This window comes from Pteropus alecto, unplaced genomic scaffold (assembly GCF_000325575.1).
Source record: "Pteropus alecto unplaced genomic scaffold, ASM32557v1 scaffold155, whole genome shotgun sequence".
Lineage (NCBI taxonomy): Eukaryota > Metazoa > Chordata > Mammalia > Chiroptera > Pteropodidae > Pteropus > Pteropus alecto.
Window position 1 is genome coordinate 22,623,521 of NW_006438113.1, and position 16,533 is coordinate 22,640,053.

At 35.9% G+C, this 16,533-nt stretch overlaps 1 protein-coding gene across 5 annotated transcripts in view; it reads right to left on the reverse strand.

Moving 5' to 3' along the window:
* Window positions 1-16,533, reverse strand: part of UBE2D1 (ubiquitin conjugating enzyme E2 D1) — a 27,024-nt gene extending 10,491 nt beyond the window's left edge. For 3 of the 5 annotated variants that reach the window (XM_006915613.3, XM_015592317.2, XM_025049410.1), the window contains exon 1: window positions 16,435-16,533. In XM_006915613.3, coding sequence (XP_006915675.1) covers window positions 16,435-16,458 — 24 coding nt within the window. In that variant the 5' untranslated portion in view covers window positions 16,459-16,533. Of the gene's footprint in view, window positions 1-6,297; window positions 6,357-16,434 lie in introns of those variants that run through there. The other 2 variants (XM_025049412.1, XM_025049411.1) reach the window with 2 other exon arrangements.

The window sequence follows — 16,533 nt, forward strand, 5'->3', positions numbered from 1 at the left end:
AACACTCACAAGACCATTACCCAAACCAAGTAATTGTCAACCTATCAGGATACTTCCATCCACAGCTTCAGTGAGAAAAAGCATGCCAGTTGCTGATAGAGGGAGTGTAAGTTGAGATACCATCTTTTGGAGGGCTGGTAATAACTGTGAAAGTGGAAAACGCATACAGTCTCTGACCCAGTAATTTAACCTCATAGTAATAACTGTCCAAATAGCCAACGATACATACACATATAACGATGTTCAGTGAGGCATTTTTTATAACTATGAAAAACAGAATAACCTAATGGCCCATCGATAAGAGAATGGTTATCATGGGATATGGGATATGGCTATATCATAAGGGATATGGCTATTCATGAAACACTGTGCAGCCATTAAAAGAATGAGACAGATCTCTGTATGTTGACAATAAAGAATGTCATGTGAATATAATGTAGTTTTTGATTGAAAAATACAAGTTGCAGAAGAATATGTCCATTAGATCCCATAATATATACACATATTATACATGCATGGAAAATAAAAGAATACACACCAAACTATTAACAGTAGTTATCTCTGAGAGTGAGTTGTCACTTTTTATTTATGTCTTCCACAGTTTCAATTTTTTTACAGTACTTCTATAACTTTTTAAAGAAAAAAATAATGACTTTATTCAGGTTCTTATGTGTATTTTAAAAGACATGAAATGATATTGCTTTTTTTCACCACATATACTATAAGGATCTTCTCCTTTCATTAAATTTTTTTTTTTATAAGGAAAGACTCAGGAACTGTCACATATTAGAGGGTACATATAGTAAAAAGACAACAGCTAAACCCAATATGTGACCCTGGACTGGATTTTCAAACAGGAAGAGGACAGTGAAAAAACTGGTGAAATCTGAATTAGGTCTGTAACTTACAGTATTATACTAATGTTACTTTCCTTATTTTGATAACTGTACTATGGTTATGTAAGTTGTAAATATCAGGGAAATCAGGTGAAAGGGAATATGTGAACTTTGTATGTTATTTTTGCAACTTTTCTGTAAAAACGAAATTCTTTCGAAGTAAAAAATAACGTAAAAAGTTTTATGTATATTCCAAAACTTAATTTACTATTTTCTTTACCAAGCTTGCTTCTTTTCTTATATTCCCTATATCTACTAATGGACTATTAGTCTCCTAGTCACCAGGCTCAAAATATTAGCATTGTTTTGACTCTCTCATCCTTCAAATAGCATCAGATAGAGTACTATAATATAATCTACCTCAATACCCATTACACTGTTTACCATGGTTACCTAAAATTACAGTTCAACTGTAATTGCTTTCCAATACTCTATGTATTACCTGCGTAACAATCTTTTAAAAGCACAACTCTGTTTAATTCTTCCACTTGGAAAATTTCAGTGGCTCCCTATTTGCTTACTAAAGACCAAAGTCAAACAGCAAAGGTCTTTTCATTACGTAGTTCCAACCCTAACTTTCAATTGGGTTTCCCTTCACAAACGTGACCAGTAAATCTCCAAAGAACTCTCTTGGGTTTTCTAAAACACTTTCAGGTCTATAAGGTCAAAATTAATTTCATAATAAAACTAAGATGTTATTTGCCTGTTTCACTCTCAATATCTCATGAGTATACAGTGGCACTTTCCAGTTTAATGATGTGTAATATAACAGATTGAATGTATTAGCAGATGTGAGAACTCAACTGTCATCTAAAAGCCTGACTATAATGAGATCTGAACATGTATAAAACAATGTCACTCTACTTTTTTTGTTTTGAAAAATAGTTATTTTTAATAAGTGATTTATGTTACTATGTAATGAGTTTATTATTTTTAAATTACTAAATATGTTAAAATTTGTTTTAATTTTTCACATGGTAAATATTAATAGATACGACCCATACAAACAAAAGCTCTTTGGGGCCCTCAATACTTTTAATGTAAGGATGTCCACAGGCCAAAATGTTTGACAATCATCTAGTGAAGTCTAGCCTACTTGGACATTCCTGTACATGTCTAAATTTTCTGGCCTTCATAATTTTCTTTCTCCTAAAATAACCTCCCTTCTATTTCCCTATGCCCAAATTTTACCCAACTTCCTTAATGGTGGCTGCCTTCTCAACAGCCAGTTGGAAAACATGAGTTTTGGACTTAGACCTGGACCAAGTCTGGCCTTGGTACTGACCCTTACTAGTTGTATGATCTTAAGCAACTTACTTAACCTCTCTGAGTCTCGAGTGCCTCATTTGGGAATATTATTGGTAACCTTGAAGAACTATATTGAGAATTAAATAAAAACACGTAAGTAAAGTACCTTGCTTAATACTGGGCATGTGAAATAGATGCTTAATAAATACTAATTTTCTACATCTGTTCCACTAGAATGTTTCTTTGAAAAATGGGACTTTTATGCATTTTATTCATGGGTTCTTCTACAATAATTAGCACAATGTCTTTCTTATAAGTAGTTGAGTTAAGCAATAAAATTTAAGGAATAATGTGAACTGCAGAGCATAGATATCTCAAATTTCTATCTTTTAGAAATAAAAATGATTAGATCTGGCAATAAAATGAGAATCAATTACTTCCTATGTAGACACGCAGCTTGCATAAAATAAAATGAATATCATAATAGGTGTTAAGAAAATAGTGCAGGTCATGTAAAAACACTGGGGTGGCCTTTTAAATAAAATGACATGTAAAAATTAATCTCAAAAGAATATTAATTATTAAGGCATTAAAAACACATGCCACTGCCCAACTATTTTCAATTTGTGAAAGGTATAATATTCCAGCAAAGTGTCCAAAGCCACACAACATTCCTGTTAGAAATTTTTGTTCAGGTTTTTCTGGTTTAGAAGACCTCAAAACTCTAAATATTCCATCCTTATTGTTTATTTAGGATTTTTGCTGACCTACTTTCAGGACACAGCTTTGGGTTGCTTTTCCTAGAGAAGTTAGGAGTTTGTGCTGAGCTGACCCAGTCTCAAAGTAAGTCATCTTCCAACCACCAGCAATCCTTGGTGACTGCCCATAGACAGAGCTGCAGTTTGTAGGACAGAGTTTTTGTTGTTCTACGCTTAATTTAACCAGGTGGACTAATTATAGCAGAAGTTTATTAAGCACTCCCACATCCTTTCTAACAGGGATCATGATTCTGATTTAACACTCTCATCTCAACTCTATACACTCCCAATGTTTTAAAGGTTCAATTTAATCCTATCAGATTATGATGCTAATAAAAATCCTTACCAGTCACTGGTCATGCATATTTGTTGATGATTAAACTGGAATATGAAATTTAAGGAGAATTGATTTGTGAGGGAAAAATAATAAGATTTAGTTTTAAAAGTATAGGCGAGAAGTCCTCTAGATTCCTAATTTAAAAGTAGATGTATCTCCAAAAAAATACATGTAAAAGTAGCTATAGGCCTCAAAAGTCATCTCTTCAATGTGTTCATTAAAGTTTAGAACATTCTAGGGAATCCAGGAAAGAAAGTTTCTCCTAGGATAGAAACATGATGTAGTAAGAAACTGGCATAAAACATCTTCACTGACACAAACTACCTTCTAAATCAAAAATAAACACTAACGTGAAATATTAAAAAGTAAAGTTATAAGATCAAGTAAATTCTGAAAAGCCACATGGGTTGCCTCAGAATTTATTTCCTGCTCTACCCCATTAAACTTGTGGCACGTTACAAGACTATACTTAAATAAAAACCTTTATTTGTTAAAAGGCAGATTGCGGGAACACGGAAAAAGTTAATGACTTTTTTTTTTTGTATTTGCCAATTATTACCAACAGCATTCAGGGTTGCTGCATTTTGCCACACAGACTGTGTGCGTCAACTCCAATGCATGCCATTCACACAAATTTCAATGCGAGTGGGATCCCTTGGGGCTCTACAAAGCTTCACTACAGAAAGTTGCACATAAAAGAAATGGACAACATATCCTTTAAACCCAACTTAGGATATTATCATTATTTTGGATAAACAAATAGCACTTCTGATGTAAAAGCACAAGTGATAGTGTTTGACACCTGAATGGGACCATAAGCACTTATTTTAACTTTATTCTTTCAATGTTTTGAGAATAAAAAGAAAACAATGACAAACTTGGAATTCAAAAATTAAAGTGAAGACAGCAACATTCTGGGGGAGAAAACGAAAAATTTTTCAGTACATGGTGCTAGATCAACTGGGTATCCATATGGAAAAATAAATGAACTGACCTTCCCCACCTCAAACCATACACAAAAATCAATTGTAAGTAGACCGTAGGTTTCAATATAAAAGATAAAACAATAACACTTTCAAAAGAAAACATGTCTTTATGATCTTGGGGAAGGCAGAGATTTCTTAAACAGGGCATAAAGAGCACCAACCATGAGAGAATGGAAAATGTGGACTTGATTAAAATCCAGAATATCTGTCCATCAAAAGATACATTAGAAGTGTGAAAAGGCAAGCCACTAAGATACATCTGACAAAAGACTCACATCCAGAATGTGTAAAAATATTCCTACAGATCAATTTTTAAAAGGCAGACTTGAATAGACATTTTACAAAAGAGGCTATTCAAATGGCCAATACACATACTGGAAGGGGCTCAGTTTCATTAGTCATCAAGAAAACGCAAATTAAAACAAAAATGCTATGCCACCACAAATCCAACAGAATTGTTAAAATCAAAAAGATAGAAGTACAAATGTTGGCAGAAATGGAAGCAACTGGAACGCTGCTAGTGGAAGAGGAAAAGTTTGATAATAAACACTAAAAGTGTACATAGAAATACTCAATGACCTAGCCAGCAATGCTACTGCCAGGTATACACCTAAAAGAAATATATAAAATCACGAACAGTAAAAGGTGACAACTATCAAATAATGACACATTATAAATCCATATATGAAAAGAACTCATTATACACACTCTGTGTATACATATATTTCGTGTGTATGTTTCACTTCCAGTGACTTTTTAAATCTAAAACTAAAATACATAGTTCGATCCAATTTCCTTCTTCTCCTTTGAGACAAAGTAAGCTTAAAACAAACCAACCTTACACCTAAACTTAGATCAAACAATAATCATCAGTGGTGAAAGTGCACCCCAGACAAAAGTAGTCTGTGTCAATGAATCAATTTTCTTTGTGAGTCATAAAATTCCAATGTGATTAATACTCAAATAAAAAAAACTAATTAGGGTATCCAAATTTCAAAATAAAAATGTAAGATACAGTAATGAAAGGTACATTACAAGATATTGTCTCTATATTAGGTCTGAAACTATAAAAGCACTGTGTCCACAAAAATGTGTGCTTAATGGATTTATATGGCTTTACATGGCGAAGCGCCTCTATTCTAGTTCAGATTTCTATAACCAACTAAACACAAAGAAAAGTACTGAGAGGTCTGAAACTGAATTTTAAATGGGCACAGATGGCATGTTTATAACACCCCCACAATATGCTGAGTGTTCTCCATAAAACCAACCTAGACACAGTCCCTGCCTCTAGGGGACTTAAAATCTAAAAGTAGATGAGGCAGTCTAATTCAAAGAAAGTAAACAAATAAAAGGAAACAAAGAAGGGAATGTAAAAGAAGAGAGGCCTGCATTAATCTCGGCTCCCAAAAGGGTAACAGTCCAATCTGAACAGTGGAGAGTGAAAGCTAACAAGTCAGAGCTGCCTCAATTACCATCAGACTTAGTAGGACACTACCCAGTAAATATTCTCTAAAAAATTATGCTGACCAGAGTGAGAATGCTTTGTTTTCTAGCTTCAACATTCAGAAGACCTAAATCTCTGTAACAGAATATATACCTCATTGTGCAAAGGACATTATACAGCATATGCGCAGGGACTGATTTACAGTCCAAAAATCTAAATTACTGAATCCAAAGCATATGAAAGCATTATTCCAAAAATTCTGGCTCAATAGGCAATTATTAATGTAACACAATTATCTTTATCTCAAAACTCCTAAAACAAAACAGTAGTTCTTAATGGATTGCATTTTTGATGTTGTCTCTAAAGGGATATACGAGCTATATTTGGTTTGTCTGTAAATAAATATTTCATAGGCTTACAGTTCAGACTCTGATCTCCTCATCCAGTTGACTAGAGCTATTTCAATAGAGAGATGTCAAACAACTGTCTGAAATGTTTCCAAATACAGACACTCTTTAAGCCTTTGAATTAAAGAACATCTTTATTTTAAACCATGTAGATTTTCCTAGAAGACTTCAAAATGCTGATGGCATCCAATTAATTAAGTTATAGGAACCAAACTCACTTCAACAGACTTGTCCTGGCTGCTTCGCTGTCTCTTTGGATCAGGTGTCTCTGCAAAGGCTGTTTATTTAAAATGATGATGATGATGACGATGATGATGATGATGATGATGATGATAATGATGATGATGACGACGACGATGATGATACAGCCAAATTCCACACAAATGGAAGAAGATGAAGAAAGGAATGACGCTATTGACTTTGCCACATGAAGTTAATATTTTTTAAATCTGAACTATAAAGATCACAACTTAGAATAAATATGTGCAGTCAGCATTAGGGACATTATCTTCCCAATGCCTGAGATCTGCAAACACTTTGCCCCAGTGCTCTCTACAGCAGCCATAATGACATTCAACTTCCCAAAAAGCCATCTTGCCTATAGTTTAAAACAGAGATTCCTTTTAAAGAGAAGACTCTCACCTCCCTTTATACATGATATTTCCGTCACAGGAATTCCATGAATAAAAATATACTCTAGATAAATTCAGGATATTTCAATAAAAACTGTATTTGAGTCTACTTTATTATTATAGTAAAAATGCACAAATTCCAGAGACCCAAAATCTAAAACTTAGAATCACCACCTGATTCCTTCCTCCCTTCAGGTCCCACCCACCCTTCTGGCTCCTCACATTAATCAGTATCAAGCTGTTCCGATTCTCCTTTAGTCCTGATCCCTCCTACTGAAAGGGTCCCAGGAATAAGCCCATCACATAGAAAAACTGAGGTCCAAAGGGCAGAAGAATCTGAGAAAAGCCAGAGGAGACACATTGTAGAGTAGACAAAGGTTCAAACCAGGGAGAGAGACACTATTAAAGTGTTTGGAACAGACTGAGTAGTAGGAGCAGCAGTCTGAAGAGACTGCCTAAACCACTGAGCCTTAGAGACCGGACCTGAAGTCAAGGTTGGGTGGGTCAGGCCAACTCAAAAACACTAAGTGGCACAAACACCCTACAATTTTTCTCACACACCCCTCTTTCAAATGTCCTAGTTCATAGTTCACATCCTCCTTAAATCTCACTTTAACAAGTACGATGACGTCTTCACTGACCTGTTGTCCTTCTATTTCTTTATCAACACACTGCAGTCAAAATCATCTTCTTAAAGTACCATGTCAAATTCTTTCAATGTTTTTCATTAGCTTTAATGTAAGATTTAGAAATCCTTAAAATGGCTTACCAGACCTTCCACCATCTGACTTCTTCTCTCTAGCCTGTCTATACCACTTTTCCCCAATGTTCTCTGTACTGGCCATAATGACTTTCAATTCCCCCAAATGCTATCTTGCCTGTAGTTTCAAACATCATTTCCTTTTAGATAGAAGACTCCAAATCACTCCTCCCTCTCTCTCTCCCTCTCTCCCACCCCTCTCTCTCGTGTGCGCGCGCTCTCTCTCTCTCTCTCTCTCTCTCGCGCGCTCTCTCTCTCTCTCTCTCTCTCTCTCTCTCTCTCTCTCTCTCTCTCTCTATTTCACTCTCTCATTTAATCATTTTACTTATTTTACTTTTTCCTTCACGTCTCATCTTAAACATCATTTTCTCAAGGAGGCTTTCCCTGACTCTTTCAAAGGGTCCCTGCTATATTCCCAGAGAACTCTGTACGTCCTTTTACATGACATCTATCAAATTTATAATTACAAATGAAAAACAATCTCGTATTCTATGAGGGCAAGAATGCACACTTACACCATGATTAAGAATGTTACTGCCTTATTCAAAACCTTCAATGGCTTCCCAAAACTTCTGCGTTAAGTGCACATTTCTCAGCATGGGTCTTCAAGGTCCTCCACAGTATGAACTCTTATGATCTACTATTCCTTGAATGCTTCCCAAAAGTAGGATTAATTGTTTCTTCTCATAAAGGCATAGACTTTCTAGTGCCTTCATTTCTGTAGCTTTCTCATGAATCTGGCTTCTGTCTTTAAAAATGCTACCCTTTCTTCCAAACTTATATCCAATTCCATCTTCCCCATATAATTTTTTCTTATTTTCCCCAAATAAATTAAGCCTCTCCCACCTTTGACTTCCTTCCTGCTACACATGTTGTATTTTTTTTTTAGGGTACTCTCCTATATCTACACAGTTGTTATAGTAACTTTCTTACCCTTATTGGTTTTAAATTTCTTAGGTAATGCTGGTTATACCTTACTTTTCTATGTATATCCTTATTCATTTTGTATATGCCTCATATGCAGAAGGTGCTCCATAAATGCATTAACTTGTATTTGTGTAATCCAGCTGTGTAAGGCAGTTGTCAAAATATATGGATAAAACATTCTTTAAAGTATAAAAGATATCTATGAAACAGATGGAAGCTAACTGAAATTAGAAAAGTATATTATGTTACCAGTACAAAAACAGAAATATACCTTATTTACATTATATATAATCGCTCTTTAATTAGAGTAATACATCCTTAGAAATTCATTAATCTTATACATTATGATGCCAACATTTAATTCAATTCTGACATATGAAAGCAAATAGAATTTTAACTCAAGTTTCATATAGCAGCAGAGGACAAGTGCCACTGCTCAATATTTATTTTTGTGTCCATTTTTGCTATTGGCTGAACAAAAACAAACAGCAAATAACATTATTTAGGTGTACCTAAAATTATAAATCAGATAAGATCATACAAATTATCTAGTTCCACTCATCAAATTTCTAGATAAAGAAAATAAAGGCGATGAGTTTCCTGGACAAGGTCACAGTGCTAGAGCTAGGACAAAGGCTCAGGACCATCTGATTTCCATTCCAGCACTCTTCCCACCCCAAAACAATACTCACCTCAAGGCTGTAATAACTAGAGCACATTACTCTCAATCAACATTGGCACCAACAATGCTCAAGTACTGAATTGAGGCCATTTGCACATTTTCAGCCTTGCTCAAGAAAAACAAAAGTGTGAAGAGTGAAGGAATGAGAAGAAATTCTTTTTCTCTTTTCCTAGGAGCCTAACATCTCATAAAAGGTTAGAAACAAAGACTACTTCATAAGGTTTGGAGGAGAGTGTTTGAGTCCAAAGATGTCTGCGAAGCCAGAAATACATGATAGAAAATTACATATAACTTTTCAAAATATGTAACAGAATTTTTATACAATGGAATACTCAACATAAAGCATTTTGAATGCTACGTTATCAAAAGTTACTATTCATAGTAACCAAGAAAAATGATACTTCAGGGAAAAAGGAAAAAAAACGAAAGAAAAAAAGCTAGCAGGCTATCTCTTAAAATCTACTTAGAACACAAACATACCTACCAATATTTATCAAATGTTTGTTATTAAGTATCATTTCTTACAGCTCCATCCCTAATAACTGGCATATATAGTCACTTAATAAGTATATGCATAATAATCTCTCTTAATATCACCCAATACTATTCTTGTGGTTGTATATCAGTAACTAGAAAAGCTGCTACTTGTAGTAGAAAACAATCAACATTGACAGTTCGTGTCAAATAAAAATGTTTCCAAGGTTAGAACATTTTACATTATGTATATGTGTATTTATATAACTGCATGTGTTTGCATGTATATATATGTTCATTTGCTCTCTCAATATGCGTGTACATACACATATGTAAATTTATAACATATGGGATGTATTTTTGACAATGTTAATTTTATCTAAGGATCTTATGCTATGAAACAGTGATTTTCAAACATTTTTATAGTAATTCATGACTGAAAAAAGACATCACACCCTACTATACATACCACATACACAGAGACAAACATACATAACTAAAACAAGTTTCATAAAAAAAAAAACCACCCTTACTGTACCCAAAGCTCAATATTTTCTATTCCATTTTTTAAAATGTTGGTTGTGATCCACTATACTGATTTTGTTACCCTGTTCTGGAAGCTCGTAAAAGTGCAAGAAGACACTGGGAAGGTGTAAACTTTAGTTTGGCATTCATTCCTTAGGAATAAACTAGACTCTACAGACACTACTCAGAAAATGGCAAAATGAAGCCTAGAAATTATTAAACATGGTTCATTCAAAAGCTATGTTGAACACCTGAAGTGCATTATTATGGAGTAATAAAGTAAACAATACAGACCATATTCTGGGCCATAAAACAAGTCTCAAAAAGTTTAAAGGAGTCAAATGATAATATATCTTCTCTGATCACAGTGGAATTAAATTATAAATCAGTAACAGAAAACAATCTATAAAATCCCATATATTTGGAAAATAAATAATATAATTCTAAATAACTCAAGAACCAAAGAAGAAATCAAAAGGGAAATAGAAAGTATTTTTAACTAAATAAAAATGAAAACACAATATATCAAAATTTGGAGGAAGCAAAACACAGGCCAGAAGTTTTTACTAGTTTAGAAAAGAAGAATGAGCTCAGGTCATGAGGTCTGCTTGGCTCCCTCTAAAGCAAATCAAACCTAAAGTGGGTGGCCACTTGGAGTGAGAACCATCAGATTATCTTTACTACTACAGAAGTTTAAGGTGAAAGAACCACCTCACTCCTATTGGAAAGGCTTTCCTAAATCTGAAAGACTAGGAATCTAATAAACAACGTGGTGTCACTAAAGGAGAAGAGCCACACAAACAAGATAGTACGAACAGAGAGCAGTGGGGTAAACATCGGGAAAGAGGCAAGACAGGAAGCTACAGAGCATGGTGTTGATCTGATAGGCAGCACTGACCTGTAGGCTTCAGTCAGGATGGTAGCCTCCTCCCCATACTAAGGACAACTCCTGGGACATAGGAGCCTCTTAGTACTGCCTAATGTGTGTAACTGAAACCTTCATAGATTCATTCCAGAACCAAATTAAATGCAGAAAAACCGCAGCTTCTCAGAGGCCATCTAAACCAATATAAGACAGAAATAGAACCTGTTTTGCCTTCAGACAGATGTTCTGAGGTGGCCTGAGGACTGCCCCCACCCCAATCCCCAAACCCTGCAAATCTAGGTTATATTATATATCCTAGTACCTTTTATTCCAGCATCACAGAGTTGAGAGGACAGTATCTCAATACAATTTAATGTAATATCAGTTCATCTACTGTTTAAAAAAAGGTGGGGTAAGAGGAGCTAATACATTGTAGGTAACAATTAACTCAGTTTGATGGAAAGTATTAGGCTTATAATTTTGATTAGTGGCATTCATTAAACACATGTTTTCTGTGTATTTCAGGGAACTAAAGTGAATAAGAATGCTACTTTGCTTTACTGGAGGCAATCCCACATTCTGCAAGGTTTGGTTTTTATAATATGTGCCTGGCTTCCTAAAATAGGCATAAACAGCCTTATTTAGATCTATGCTATTTATTTCTACAGAGAAAGAACCGCAGAACTTTTTAACTATTAATAGGTTATCTTGTCTTTTTATACCTTTGTTGTGATGGAGAAAAAAAATGCATGGTACTGGGGGCAAAAGGAAGACTGAGTTTAAATAGGAAGATTTAAAAGTAGAAAAATTCACACGGTAGTTTTTTTTTTAAAATCACTTTCTTCCTTTCATCTCAAGGCAAACCATTTACCTACCAAGAAGCATAAATACTGTGTTACTCCTTTTTAGATCTTTATTAAAAGTTATATCCTTCTTTATTTTAAGAACCTAGAATATTAGATCTAAACTTGTAATGTGCAAGTCCTCCTAACATAAACATGCAATCTGAACAGCTGATTCAAAGCTACCATAAGAACTAAATGGCTGTATCAATTCATAAAGTTTTCTCAAATGAAAACTCCAGTGAAATGATACTTTGGACAGAACGTTCATGAAGTACAACCAATTTTTCTAAATCCTTTTGGAGAAAAATTTAAGTGATGGAACAAAGTAAACAAAGTTATATTATTTCTTTTATTCACCATGTTAAAAGGTCTAGTGTATACTACCGCAGACAGAGATTTACAATGCATAATCAATGACAGAGTGATGTATCAGTGAAAATGATTAAATATGCCAAGGACTTAATAATAATACCACTTTACATTTTTACAGAACATTCCAGTTTGCAAAGCACTTACATCATAAACTCATTTGGCTCTATATGACCTTCAACTTAAGTACAATAGATATAAGATACGAGTCCCTCTTGGATAAGAGAAGCTTTGCAGTGAAATGGTTAACAGCATGTAATCTAGAGTCAATGAGAGCTTGGAATCCTAGCCTTGCCACTTAGTAGATATGTGACTCTGAGAACATTACTCAACATCTCTGTGCCTCAGTTTCATTATCTGTAAAATGGGAATAATAATCATTTCCACCTCTGGGGCCCACTAAGGATTAAATCAATTAATATATGTCAAGTACTTAAAATAGTGTCAGGCACAGAGTAATCATTTTATACTATCGCACTGGTTGTACTTATCAGAAACATCATTGTATGAACAGAGAAACAAGCTAGTAAGTCAGAGCCAGGAAGAGAAACTAGATCATCTTCTCCCATTTGATACTCCATCTACAAAGGGCTGGGTGGTGGTTTTTAAGTATTCTAAGGTTTTCCAGACTTACAAACAGTTTAATGTGGAATTACGCAAATCAAAAAATTCAGCAGCTTAAAGCATTTAAAAAGTTGTATTGTTATCTACGTTAATAAATATCTTAATTATTAAAAAAAAAACAACAAATATTCCATTTCGGGGACAGAACTATACAGTAAGGAACAGTTATCTGTGCTGCTATATTTGTGACTCTTTTGTTTTACTTTTCAAAAGACAGACTACAAAGGCAACAAGCCTATCATATAACACTGTATTAGTATGATGATCATTAATTACTTCAATGTATCAAGTAAAAAATAACCTAGAAGGAAATACAGTTAACCCTTGAACAACTCAGGATTAGGGGCGCCAAGAACTGCACAGTAGAAAATCAAAACTGTGTATAACTTTTCACTTGTCCAAAACTTAAGTTGTCCCTCAGTATCCACAAGGAATTAGTTCCAGGAGCCCTCCCCACCGCCCACCTGCAGATACCAAAATCCGTGGATGCTCAGGTTCCCTATATAAAATAGGGTAGATCAATGCATACAGTGGCCCTTTCCATACACAGACTCCCAACTGTGGACTGAAAACAGGACAGGTATTTATTGGGAAAAAAATCCACATATAAGTGGACCCACACAGTTCAAACCCAGGTAGCTCAAGGGTCAACAAATACTAAGATGATCATAATGTCTGTATTATGCTTTCTTTTTTCTTCTGGTTTTCAAAACATTCAGTATGTGATATAACATTCATAATTTAATAAATGAGTTCCAAAAAGTTTATCAAAGATTGAAAATAGTATTGATAGAACACTTAGAAATTAACTCCAGAAAATAAAAGATGCCCAGCTGAAAATTGCCCTCTTTTTTACAGACATGTTTTAGGTATCTTTCCTCAGACTTTGTTTAAACTTTTCCCTTTAGTGACTTAGGTGACTGTGATAACATCTTCCACTGTATCTAAAAATAGGGCATGGGTGTGTAAATTTATGAGCTGACATGCAAAATTGGCACTGGAAGACTAAATTAGAGTATTAAATCATTCAGTATACTCAAGTATAAAAATATATTTTAAGCGCTGATACTTGAATGCTTTGTATATACTGTATATACAATTTTAATTCGACTATATTTGATATTTTTATATGAAGTGAAGAAATATGAAGTCATGAACTTTATAACATTCTCAAAATGGCAAATCACTTAAGAGATTAAACTGGACAAGCACTCCTCCACTTCAGGCCTCAGGTTCCTTCTTTGAATAATGTAGGTAAACTACAACATCACTGGTTCTCGACCTTTCCACTCCAGCCCATCTAAGGGATTCAACATCTCTCCTCCATTAACAGCAGTGGGGACAGGCTGAAAGTGTCCCACAGGTGATTCTGATACATGACCTTAGAAGCTATGCCCTTGACCCTACTCTCCACTCCACCTGACCACTGCAGTTCTCTGAGGTCCTGCACAACTCTAAAGTCTATCAACTTGGGTACAGGAAAATCACAACCCTATGACCTGGAAGGTATCTGACAATGTTACTTTAATATGCTTAAAAAGAAGTGTCCACAGTTAATAGGCATCTTCTTTTGTTAGAACATGCAAAATTCAAATAAGAATCTGTATACTGATATCAAGAGGGCTTCCTAACTGTTCATATACCAAACAGCAAACCTTATCTGGAATTGGCTTCTAATCAAGCAGGTGGGTAAAGGAGGAGGAAAAGTGGGGAGTCAAACAAAATAATACTCCCTAAAGTTTGATGGAATGGTTTAAACATGTGACTAATGGAAAGGCAATTTGTGCAAGTCAGCTTTCTGATAACAGAAAAGGAAAGCCAAAGATTGACAGGTAGAGATGCGACGTTATGTGATCTCCAATTCAATTCTATATAAATGATTTTTTTTACCAGACAACTCTATTATATATAATAACTAATAACTACTAAAAATATGGTTTGGGATATTTTATAAATGTAAGCAAAATAAATTGACTCAGCATGGTGATCAACAATTGACCAGTACGGTATTTACAGTGTCCATTTTCTTTGAATGTCTATTTACTGTAGACGAATCTTACACTATTTAAAAGCTACTGTATGTGCAGTCTCTGAAAAATTCTCACGACTAGGAAAGAAAGAAATGGAATTTTACAGCTTTCTTGGAAAATGTGTGCTGTTTAAGTGTCAGGTAATATTACGCCATCATTAATAAGTATACAAGGCATGGCAAAGATTCTGACTGGGGCTTCAAAATTAGGATTATCTATATGAAAAAAAAAATGGGTAAGTGCATTATCTCCAAACCAGAAAACATATTAATAAATGCTGGTTATTAGCTATATGCTTTAAAGCAAGAGGACCCTTAAATGGCACAAAAAATGCCAGTGATCCAAAAAAAGAAATTGGCTAGGTCTGAAAATTGCTGTCTTCTGCACCAGAAGATGCCACCAGTGGGGACTAAGAATATAATGCATACATCTCTATCACTACTCTATTGATTCACGCCTGAAAAAGTTGATAAAAATTTTCAGTAGGCATTGATTTCTTCTGAAACCACTTACAAAACATGCTGTCCATTGTTGGTTCAACTTGCTGAAAGCACTCTCAATTTAAAAAACAAATTCTCAATGTTCTCCACATGAACTATACCTGTAAAACCTAAAACTTCTGTTAGTGAACAGACCAATAAATAACCCAACAAGAAATAAAAGTGAACAGAAAGAAAATGTCCCAACCCCAATTTTCTAAGATACTCACATTTGAAATGGTAGTAATAAAATTATGCAAGAGAAGGCAATCCCTTACACAGATTAGGAATAGATAAATATTTGTTGAATGAATATATACATTTCTTTCTTATTCTATATCCATGTGTCAAAGCATCAAACAATTTAATTTGTGGCAGTTTCTATTGCGTCTCTAACTTTATACATAAGTTTATCATGAGGGGGGAAAAAAAACCTGTTTGGCTTGACTCACCATGAATCACAGCCAGGAGGTCATCTTGTTGTGTATCAGCAACTATGTTTTCACTACAGCTATGTGACCTGAAGTGGCAGCAGGAGAGGCACCAAAATAGAAGAGGCAAAAGGCTTCTCCTGGCTTCTCGGCCCCAGATGGGCTTTTCCAGCCCATTCGGGCATCTGAGCAAGAGCCAACCGCAGAGGAGAGAAAGAACGAACCCAACAGCTCCGAGGAGAAAAGCTGCAGGCCCACCACACCTTCGTTGCCCTCCCCGGGAGCCGGGGGAAAGCAAGAACATAAAAGAGAACAGGCGTAAGAAACAGTGTGGAGAAAACAGCATGACAGGGGCCAAAACTAGCCCGATGTAGGGCAAAAATCCAGCGGTGACCGTGAAGCACGGATTTCAGGAAGGTTTGGAGACCGAGGAAGATCCATCTCCCCACGGGGGTCCGGGCGCAGGTCCGGCGCGAGCGCGCATCGGGCCCCCTGCCTCCGAGCACCTCTAGCTACCTGGGACCTGCTCCGGCTCCTTCCTCACCTGTCCAGTGCCCGCTGGCCCGGCTGGCGTCTCCGGCTGCGGGTACCCGCCCGGACCCACCTTCCCATCCTGTGCCCTCCCGGTGCGTCTCTCGGGACCACCGCCCGGGTCAGTGCGGGCAGGAGCCGAAGCCCGCCGCGCCGCCCCAGGCCTGTCCCCACCACTCACTTTCTGAATCCGCTTCAGCGCCATGGGTCAGGGAGGACGCGGGGACACCGGCCGGCGGGGGGCGGCTGCGGGGCTGGGGGGCGTGGGGTGGGCGGGGGC